At 43.9% G+C, this 10,909-nt stretch overlaps 1 protein-coding gene across 3 annotated transcripts in view; it reads right to left on the reverse strand.

Moving 5' to 3' along the window:
• Positions 1–9,844, reverse strand: part of LOC128732890 (ubiquitin carboxyl-terminal hydrolase puf) — a 28,846-nt gene extending 19,002 nt beyond the window's left edge. For all 3 annotated transcript variants that reach the window (XM_053826321.1, XM_053826320.1, XM_053826319.1), the window contains exons 1-5: positions 9,303–9,844; positions 7,373–9,166; positions 7,240–7,297; positions 6,231–7,176; positions 3,897–6,172 (exon numbers count right to left, since the gene is read on the reverse strand). In XM_053826321.1, coding sequence (XP_053682296.1) covers positions 3,897–6,172; positions 6,231–7,176; positions 7,240–7,297; positions 7,373–9,166; positions 9,303–9,345 — 5,117 coding nt within the window. In that variant the 5' untranslated portion in view covers positions 9,346–9,844. The remainder of the gene's footprint in view (positions 1–3,896; positions 6,173–6,230; positions 7,177–7,239; positions 7,298–7,372; positions 9,167–9,302) is intronic.
• Positions 9,845–10,909: the final 1,065 nt, after the last annotated feature.

Consider the following 10,909-nt stretch of genomic DNA (forward strand, 5'->3'; position numbering starts at 1 on the left):
ACGCGATTAAACCTAGTCCAATTTGATGTCTGTGTTAGGGAAGTGTGCCAGAAAAAATTACGCAAGTCCGTTGTCCCAACAGATCGCAAATTCTTTGCTGCGAGACGACTAAACCTCGGCGAACTTGATATTTGTATTGGAAAATTGTGCTATAGCTGTAGTGTTTGGTTATAATACGACTCTGTATGAATACGCATGCTTGCCGTTTCATTAGAACTGTAGTGGAAAGATGTGCTGTTGATAAAATAGGATTGAATTGGTAAAATCCCTTCAACGTGGGAAACCATGGATAATAAAAACAATCTTTAATTTCAGTAAGGTAGCAGGAAAGCAATAGTTTGTGTTCTTGATTTTGTTAAATTGTTTTCAAATGCACAATCTTTTGAGTTACATACAACGCATGTAGCATGTATATATGTTGCGTATAGCATGTATATTTGAAGAATCGAATGATTACAAGCGTGAATACATGCCACTATCATCACTGCAAAGAGACTTACGTAGTCCTGCGTCACCTATATATCCGGTCGTGTCTTCCACACAACCCCTCTGATTTTTTAGGCGAAAGCACAATTTGCGATTCTGGGAGTCACTTAGATGACTCGGTTCACCTGGGTGACTGTACAAATCGAATGGGGCCTGTAAGGGGAGGTGAGGATCAGTGTTGCAAATCGAGCGAGAAGTCAGCGATACTTACTCTCAAGCAAGAGAAACAGAAGCGTAGCATTCAATGCTTACGCCACTCACGCAAGCGTAGAACAAACAACCGCCTTTGCTGTGTGCACACATTCTGCTACCTACACAATCGCGAAAGCACGGCTTCATATCGTCTTTTTACATAGCTTACACGCGAGTCAAATAACTCGTGAGAAATCAATTCGCCGTGAGACCTAGTAGCGCACTGGGATACAGATTTTGCATTACTTTTTCTTTTCTCGATTCTACTCACGGGCAGGAGTGCGAGCCCTTGCGAGTAATCGGAATCAGCAGCTCGAGCTGCAATGACGAACGAGAGCGACGACCGTAGCTGTTAGCTAAATACACACTCGCAAAAACTCGTCGCGGTGCATGAATAAATAAGAGCGAGAGTCCGATATGGATGCTTATGCCGGCGTGTTAGTTAGAATAAGTACACGTGGGAAAAAATTAGACCACACGAGTGTGGGCTTCGTAACACTGGTGAAGATGACTATAAGAATAAGGCGCGTGTGAGAGGTGACTGCGTGAATAAGGCCCCTAATCTGTGTTGTTCATCGAACATACATTTTTTTCTAAGAGTAGTTTATTCGATTATTGTATAGCTAATACCCGTAAAACAAACGCTTGATAAACTACTATACAACAAAAAATTCCTTGGGCATACGACTCCAGTCACATGTTTTCATCGAGCCACAAGCCAAGCGTGGCCAGGCGGTTCCTGCAACCCAAGCAAACAGGGATGGCACGTTTGGTCAACTGCGTCGACCGAACCGCCATCCCAACACCAACTCAAGATAAGTAGCCATCAACATAAGTTCAACGGTAATCAACTTACGCGGCAGCCATTGCAGTTCTGCTTGTGCCAGCAAATTTTTCATAACTGCTAGTGATCAGCGTTTCATCATGCGAAGCGCCGAAGCGAGTTAGCAGTGTCTATTCATCATCAGCAGGTCATATGCCAGATGTGTGACGTGACTAGCAGGACCCAGCAAAAAAAAAAGCATTCGTGACAACCGAACTGCTGCACCGCCTTCCTCTAAAACTAAATAACACCGTGTATGCGCAGTGGTAAGATGCAACAGCCCTTTCACATTCTCGTTCGGCTTGCACATCCTATCTCCGTTCAACGCGCCCAGCTTGCACCGCAGCCTGCCTTCATCGAACCACCTTACTTGGTCATCCCTTCGCACCTACATACAGCATCACATCACATCTCATCACAAGTCATACGCACCCTGCTGAGCTTCTGTGTACGTATATTGTCAGCAAGTTCTAAATCACATCGCTTCCAGCAATTAGTATTCTTACCGGGACATTACTCTCATCGATTTTAGGTGTCTCAATATAAAAAAATGTTTAACTACAATACTAGGTCTATCAATGTTCAGTCGTGCTATAAAAGGAAGATGCTTTTAGATAGCGAGACGAGCGGAGTGATTCGCGAACATGTTTTGTCGACATGAGGCGCTGGACAAAAGGAGACTGCACAACCCCCCTTATTAAGGTAGCGAGAGGGATGCCACATATAGTTCTGTGTTTTTTGTTGAAAAAATCTGACAATCTGTACGGCGAGGAAAAATATCTGTACAAAAATCTATCCAATGCAAAACAATGAGAGTGAAAGAGATAGAGAGTCATTTTGCTGCCTATTTCCGTCTTTTTCACTCTCATGTAAAAGCTCAAAAATCTGTTTAATCTGTGTAATTTGGCGAAAATCTGTATTCTATGCATACAGATTCTGTACAGGCGATTTCTTTCAAATATCTGTTAAACACAGAATAATCTGTGCATGTGGCAACCCTGGTAGCGACATGGGTTGGGCTATTTTTAGACACAGATCGTGCGTCTTTCTCCATCTTTGAAATGTTAAACTAAAAAATTCTTAATGCTCGGTGTCACTAAGAATATTTCGGAAAATAGAAGAGCTTTTTACTTAACTACAATCAGTTTACTTAATGTATCCGCATGAATAGGGCTTTAACGAATATAATTAAAAGGCAAGCTGTCAACCTGGACCACTGGACCATACATTTTGGCTTCACTCAAATTGTATGCAGATGACAGTCTTGCCAGCGCGTTGAATTAAACCACCAAGTCACAATCACACATCCTTTGGTGATACCACTTTTATAGACTTTTGAGTGGCAAACATTTATTATGACATATCGCTTTGATGTATGCTTGTTCGAAAGTTTTCAATTAATATTGTTCTAAGTACATTGGAAGTTTTCTTGGCACTCTGCTTTTCGGTTATTTTGTACTTTACAGCAATTAAATCAAAAACTTGTAAAGAATTTCATGGCGGAGCTTTGAATAAACACTGAAAATTTGTCCCTCATGTCACATGCTAGAATATTCCATCCACCACGTTTTTATACAAGAATTCAGTTGGGAAAATATATTTTTATAGTATATCGACACAATCGGTCGAGCAGGTAGGTGCGTTCTTTTCTTCAGTGCTTTACTTTTAGGACATCAACTTTATCTAGATTTAATGTTCAAATGATAAGATCGATCGAAGGGCAGGGATAATTGATAGGACAGCTTTACACTCTTACAAATTTGTTTACTTGCAGGACATCGAATTCGTCTAGGTTCAATGTTTAAATAATAACACCGATCAAAGAGCAAAGGTAGTTTCGAATTTTTACAAAATTGTTTACCTTCAGGACTTCAATTTGGTCCAGGTTTACTGATAATGAATAATTCCTGTCCTGTTGGAAAGCAAGGGTTCGTCACTTTTTTTTAGAATCGAAACAAACGAAACCGCCGGTATATAAGCTTGTCGTACCGGACCTGGGAAGCAAAAGTGTGCTTCCATGTGATTGGCTAATTCGTTAGTTCTGGCAATGTCTAATATTTATGCTTTTTTCAAAAGTGATTTGACAATTTTTTTTTATATTTGCTATATTAATCAATTTTTAGAAAAAGTTCTGATCATTGATGCAAATATCTCCGAAATCCATTGAAAAATAGCAGAGTTATTAGCGTGCAAAACATAACCACGTTTCGTTGCATGCTTATTTCTCGAACTTTTAAAGTGCACCCCAATATAGAAAACAAAAACTTAGTTCTACGTTAAAAATCCTTGACCTTTTGCGTCGGATATTACAATTTCAACATAATGGTGGAAATGTAGAACAATGAGGGAGTCTGTCGTCAAAAAAAACTTATAGAAAATACGATTAACCACTCACCGACTTTCAGTATCTGCAGCTGCCGACATAGGCTCGTTCTTCGCCTGATCATCCTTGTCGTTCTCCCCTGGTTTCTCCAACTTTTCCTGCGTGGTTTCGGACGACGCCTTGTTTTCCTTATTTTCCGCCTCACTGGAGCTGCTTTTTTCCTCACCTTCTCCGCAACCTTCGCCCAGATCCATTTTCTTTTCACCACTTGACGGCGATAAACTATTTTTCCCATCGGAAACAACCGACAATCCACTACCAGTGGTGGCAGACAACCCTTGCGGCGTTTGTTGCTTTGCAATTTTTTGATTTTGCATTTTGAGCGACTTCGAGGTGGATATTTTTAATTTAAGTTGATTTTTTACCGACAAACTTTTTGCGCTAGCTGCACTGGTTCCGATGGCCGAACGAGAACCACCGGGCATTCCAGAGGTGGCTGCGATAGGAACACCAATCGGGCCCGTCGTGACGGGGCTGCCTGTTAAGCCACTGCAACAACTGCCCATGAATTTGGACTTGCACAGGCTTTCCACGATGTGCAGTGAGTACATGAACTTTTGCAGATTTCTCGGGTCCAAGATCTCTTTCAAACTATAGCAAGGGGTATCCGACGCACTGGATTCGCCTTTGGAGTCACAATCAAAATCATCGAACGAAAGGATTTTCAGTGTGTTCAGGAATGATGGCGCCGTAGGAAGTACGGCCAGAATGTCCCAGACTCGACGGGAAAGCAGCTGTGCTTTCGTGTTCGGCTGCATGCGACCGCCCGGTCCAACTAGTTTCATATCACCTAAAGTTTGCATAAGTTTAAATAATTGCTCGAAATATGGACTTTTCAGTAGCAGTAGAGTCGGTAGACAGTCTTTTGCAGGCGGTGGCTGCATCGAGGGATGATCATGATGATCGCGCCGACGACCACCACGGCTTCCCATGGAAACATAGACCATCTGGTTGTCTTTGAAGCCAACATCAGCAAGACTTCGTTCATCGTACTCGGCCGTTATCTCCTGCCCTTGGGTGATAATTCGCAAAGGACCTTCACTAAGCAGAAGACCAAGAACTGCCCCGGAACCGGTCCTGGAGGCAGCTTCGTTGTGCGCAGTCTTAACGTTACCCTGTACGGTTTCCCACCACTTTCCGATCTCGGCTTTCAAATCAGCTACCAAGTCGGTTGCATGAAGATGCAGGACCGACTTTTCCGGAACTCCAGCCGGTTGAAGGATGATTCGAATCGGAGGTCCAGGTCCCTCACTGCGTAAAGCACTGTGAGCACCAACCTCTTTCCCCTCCAGAGCCCATCGTCGGAGATGATAGGCGTACCGTCGTCGAAACGTTTCTAAATGCGTATTTAACAGCATTAGCGCACGCTGAACACACATCAGTGCGTTTTCCGATCCCGGACCCTGTCGAGTTAGCTCCTCCACTGCCTGCGTTAGATGGTTCATACATTGGGCAACGAACTGATGTTCGTACTTTAATTGTTTTTCCATGTAGTAGGTATTGATGTACTGTATGGCTGTTAGAGAAACATCTGTGTTATGTGCCCTCAGTGCTATCTTCCATAAATGTTCCATTCCAATGGAGTCACTAGAGCCTTGTCCTTCAGTTGGGTGACTTATAATATCCTCTCTTCCCAGCGTAAACAGCTGCTGGAAGAGCCCCAGAGCCACCATGGAAATTCCTTCCGGTTTCAGCTCAGACAGCCTTTTCAAGTACAAATGCTGGATGGCATTGATTCCGAGAGCATGAGTATCGCCTCCTTTTACCTGTCCATGCAACCACGCAAACAGACAATCGCTGCATTCCGGATCATTGGCCAAACAGGCCCATAAAATATCGACTTGGTTAAGGGCAAGCTTGAAGTTCCTTGGCGAGCCAACGTCACTGAACACCGACGAAAGAAACTGCAGCCGAACTTGTATCTGTGTTACATGCGAGTACAAAGGACCACCGATTTGATTCAGCACAACATCCTGCGAACTGGACTGTCGCTCAACACGACTAACGCCACTGGTGTAATATTTGAGATTGTTGAAAAAATGATGCATCATGCGGTGATGCCGTTCTGCCCACAGAACAACCTGATGAGTCGTTACGTCACGAAACTGCTGAAAGGATGCAAACAGCTTGGGCAGCAAACGAAGACTTGTCACGACACTTTTGTTCTCCGCCAGGTTCTGCAGACAGCCTTCGATGAAACGCGTCCGTATGATTTTGTCCGTGTGGAAACATAGCAGTGTACCGAGCACTTTCTCCGCTTCCAGTGCTAGTGATTCCCCTAGTTGACCCTGAAAATTACAGAACAGTTAGATTGTGATGCTTTATAAAATGGATAATTTTACGTACGATTTTATCGTCTTGAAGTAGGTCCCACAAAAGAGTATTTCCCGGTTGACAAACGTCGGGAAATCGGAAGTTTGGCGAGGAAGGTATTCCTCCGCTTCCGCCACTTCCACCGCTTCCACTAGTGGTAGCTGCGGATAACATTTCTTTAGAAGGTGCTTGCGGTGTCTTCCCTCCGCCAGCCGCCGTAGGAGGTTGCTTGCCTTTTTCACCGGTTGAAGTTGGTGTACCACTGCTGGACGCGCTTGGTGTCATGGGATGTGACACAGGACCAATGCTTCCACCCGAACTGGACAACCGTTCGTGATGTGATCGTGTTAGAGTGATATTCGGGGTGTTTGTTCGAGCTTGTGGTGACGACTCATGTACCGCACGGGAATCTAGTGACCGGGGCCGAGGCAAGGGGAATTGCTGATGTAAACATTGAGCTCTAGCGGCCAGCTCAACCAGTTCCTCTTCACACGGTGAATCTTCGTCATCGAAATCGCCCATATTTTTTTCTGATTTGTTACTTAAAGGCGACGAACAGCTTCCGTCGTTTTCGGCCGCATTGAGAAAATTGATCAAGTGTCCCTCGCTCATCGCACCCATAAAAGGTTGCATGTCGTCTCCGACCGGTGGTACGACCCCGCTGCCACTGGGACCAGCGACTCCAGGGCCCATGTGTCGGAGTACTGAACTTTGCAAATTTGTATCGCTACAATCACTGTCCGGAAGCATCGCCGCTAGCAAGTCACTGTCCTCAACATCCGATACGCTTTCAGCCATTTCTTGCAACTCCTTGCGCGTCAATCCACTGATCTTTTTACGCTTTTTACGAAGCATCTTCTTTCTCATGGCTGAGAAGGCTTCGCTCATATCCACCAAACAGTCCTCTTCGCTGCTCGTTCCAGCGTCCTCATTGAACGCGGTAGCGACGGCCAGCGATCTGCTCATAAGCGGAAGACGCCTGCAATACATTTAGCACATTAGCTATCATATAAACATGCAATAGATGATAGAAACAACTTACATTTTCTCTTTCAATCGCTGATCGACATCATATATGTCTGGTTCCACTTTGATGCTGTCTGTAATCGATAGATTTACATTGAAATTTACCAAAACTACTACGAAACATATCCATGAGAAATCGCCAAACTTACCATCAGTTGTTTCATCACAGCAATTTTTATGGCGAGCCTGTTTGCACGGTGGCGGCACGGCCACGCCCGAGTCGGACTCATCTGCCTCCATTAGGCTGGCCGTAGCGGCAACGGTAGCCACCGTACTTTTTTGTCCCAGACCTGACGGTCCGGCTACCACCGGTGCCATTGTTGTGGCTCCTCCACTCGGCTGCACTCGATGCACGCGACAGGAAGCTGCAGCAGCGGCGGCGGCTGCAGCAGCTGCAACCGGATGATCCGGATCGGAACTATCATCCTCCTGTGGTTCGTCTTCGCTGTTACTACCGTCGACGGAGACAGAATTTTCAGAGCTAGATGGCAATTCTACGTCTCGTGCCGCAGCCGCGGCAGCGGCAGCAGCAGCTGCTGCTTCACGAAGGACGTTATTCTTAGCTAGATCCATCAGCGTTAAACGCGAGCAATCTCGTGCCCAAATCAACTTAGTAAGAGCCGATGCGATATAGATGGACTGTTCAGTATGCTCTCTAGGATCGAGACGGGAAAGAAGCGAGTATAAATGCGAAGCCGGACGGGGCGCAAGGTTTTTAACCAACGAGGGCAGGATATCATAAATCGGTTTCGAGCAATGTTTCAACTGAGCAGCTTGCCAAATGAGAGTTATATGTTCTTCGGTAATCTGATTCTCAACGGCCAAAAAGTTCAAAACGATGTGACTTTGCTTAATTACTTCGACGTGAAGGTTTGGTCCGAATAGATGGGATATAATTTGATTCTCAGTCAGCCAATCGGCTAGTTTTTGGCCGACGATCTCCACTTCGGCAACCGTTTCGGTGGTACATATCTCGTTGAATAGGTTGATGTGAGCATTGATTTGAGCCATTCCTGCCAAACGCATAGTCAGCGTAGAGCTGGTAAAATACTTGAATGCTAACGCTAGGCCTTCTGTATCGAAAGTTATCTGCGAGTCGAGCGGATCCTTGATGGCAGTCCACATAAAATCTGCCATCGCTTTCGTTGCCGGTGATCTCAAATCTTGGTCAGAAAGTTTACACATATACTGAAGAATCTTAACCCTTATCGGTATAAATAACTGAATTATCGATCGATAGTTAATCCAAAGTTTTAAATTCGAAATTGCCGCCGTGATCGCATGAGCTATCGGAACGGGCAGGTTTGGATAATCAAAACTATTCATCATGGCATCAAATCCGCCAGAGGTACAGAATAAGGAAACATTTCTTAGTAAAAAGGCCGGTATTTCGTTGTCATGCAAATCGCAAAATATGCTAAGCGTCTGAGCTTCCTGTGGCGAAATTTCGTCCATCCTCGCATGCACTCCGTGCTTATAGGCGACGTACAGAGGAAAGTTTAGCAGGAATGCCTTCGAGGAGAGTAATAGCAGTTTCTCCATGTCCAACAACGTCCAACAGTCATCATGTAAGGTTGCCTCTGTCAGTACATTTTGCCTTCGTTCTTTTTGATCATCTACCGTCTCCTGTCGTTCCTTTCCATCGTCATTTTTACCATACTCAGCTTTACTGCCACTGTCTGCCTCATTCTTATCCTCATCCCGAACGGAATTCCTCTGCTCCTCCCGGTCAAGCAATGTCTTAATGTTTTTCAACTGGTAAACAGTGAAATAAACCAGCGCCTGCACTACCAGATTAAATCTTTCGAAATTCTTCGGATCCCGATAACAACACATACATTGCCGGACCGGCCAACACTGGATATATCCAATGACAACCTCGATTTCCCGTTTTGACAAAAACACCGGATGTTCCGTTTCATTGCTAGCTAGACGTGCTTCGTCTATGATTACAAGAAGAAAAAAAATTTAGAATCAAATTAAAAAATTCACATGTAGGCTACAAGCAAATAAACAAAACTGGGTTTTTAAAGATGGCCATCACTGTTGGTGAAGGCAGAGCATAGTGTGAACACTTACATGACCCCAGAAGATTCAAAAATCCCGCACAAACATCGCACATTTTCACTGCATTAGCAATCTGGCCGATCCGCGTGGAAATGCTGCCTTCCGATAGCAATCAGTTCCAGCCGGAGCACAACCCACCCCCAAAAAATTGCCGTTTTTGCACACTTCAGTCGACTCCGAAACTCACACACAAAAAAAGGCTAGAAAAAACTTCTTTTTCTTCTTACTAATGTTGCTAGCACAGCACGGGCCAGATAGGTAGGCACCTCTCTGTTCTTTCTTTCTGTGTCTCACCCTGCGTGGAAAAGTGAAAGAAAAAAAACCCTTCGAACTAAGCTAACTTCTCACTGACGGCGGATGTATTTCGCACAATTTCACAACCTAAACGGCCGCGATTAACGGCACAATAACCGAACCCGAACAGAGCCAACAATGGTCAACATATCGCAGATATTAATGGGCAGTTTTTAGCACAGGAAATCACTGAAAATGCAGCAAAAATTTTCTTCAGGCTGCTTCGATTTGTTCGGTACCGCGAGCTAGGATTGTGGTGTTCCAGTTTTGACTGCTGGTGATGGCTTTTCGCGACGTATTCGAGTTTTTTCGCGTACGTGTGTGCGTGCATGTTCAGCAAGATTTGACAGTTGGAGTTGCCGCATCGAAGCCGAAGCCGACGGGGGGTAAAACGATTTAACATATTTCATAGTTCATCCCAGCCGAGCAAGGGGTTTCCAGTAAGGCGTATAAGTGCGTAGTAATCAGAGATTACTTTTGTAATCATTTACGAATTAATTAGGTAATCAATGGTAATCAGCATAGTAATCAATGATAATCTTAAGTAATCATTGGTAATCATGATTAATTTATAGTAATCACAAGAGATTGATTACTGGTAATCAGAGGTAATCAGTAAAGTAATCAAAAGTAACTTTTTCCAAAGGTGCGTAGTAATCATTGCTGTTGGAAACCCCTTGCAGCCGAGGGACAAATACACAGTAATCCGCGATTACTTCAAGGTTTTATTAACGAAGGGATTTCCAACAGCTATGATTACTACGCCACCTTTGAAAAAGGCTACTTTTGATTACTGATTACCTCTGATTACTACAGACGGTAGATAATCTACAGACGCGCAAAGAGCGTGGCATAAAACACCAATCGAACCGTCAAATCGAGACACCAAATGAGCAAAGTAAACAAACTTGTGTTTCGTATAGGCAGGGAAGACTAAGTTTTGTAATCTACCTGAAATATTAAAACTTTAACTATTGATTTACTAACAACATATGGATTAGTTACACTCGATATATCATATAATGCTTTGAAAAATTCAATTGGCTTGTTCAATTTGCAAAATATGCGTCGTAATTCGCGAAGTTCCATGGAACATACCTCGCGATTCACGCAACTTACTGCTGATTATAGGGAGATTGATCCAATTCTGACTGGTTGCCAAAACTGATTAAATAAAATAAACAATAAAAGTGTTGCCGAATTGGTAATTTTTCTCTTTGCGCTTCTGTAGATTATCTACCGTCTGTACTGATTACCTCTGATTATCAGTAATCAATCTCTTGGGATTTCCAAAAATTAATCATGGTTACTAATGATTACTTATA

This window comes from Sabethes cyaneus, chromosome 1, assembly GCF_943734655.1.
Source record: "Sabethes cyaneus chromosome 1, idSabCyanKW18_F2, whole genome shotgun sequence".
In the NCBI taxonomy this organism is placed as follows: Eukaryota; Metazoa; Arthropoda; class Insecta; order Diptera; family Culicidae; genus Sabethes; species Sabethes cyaneus.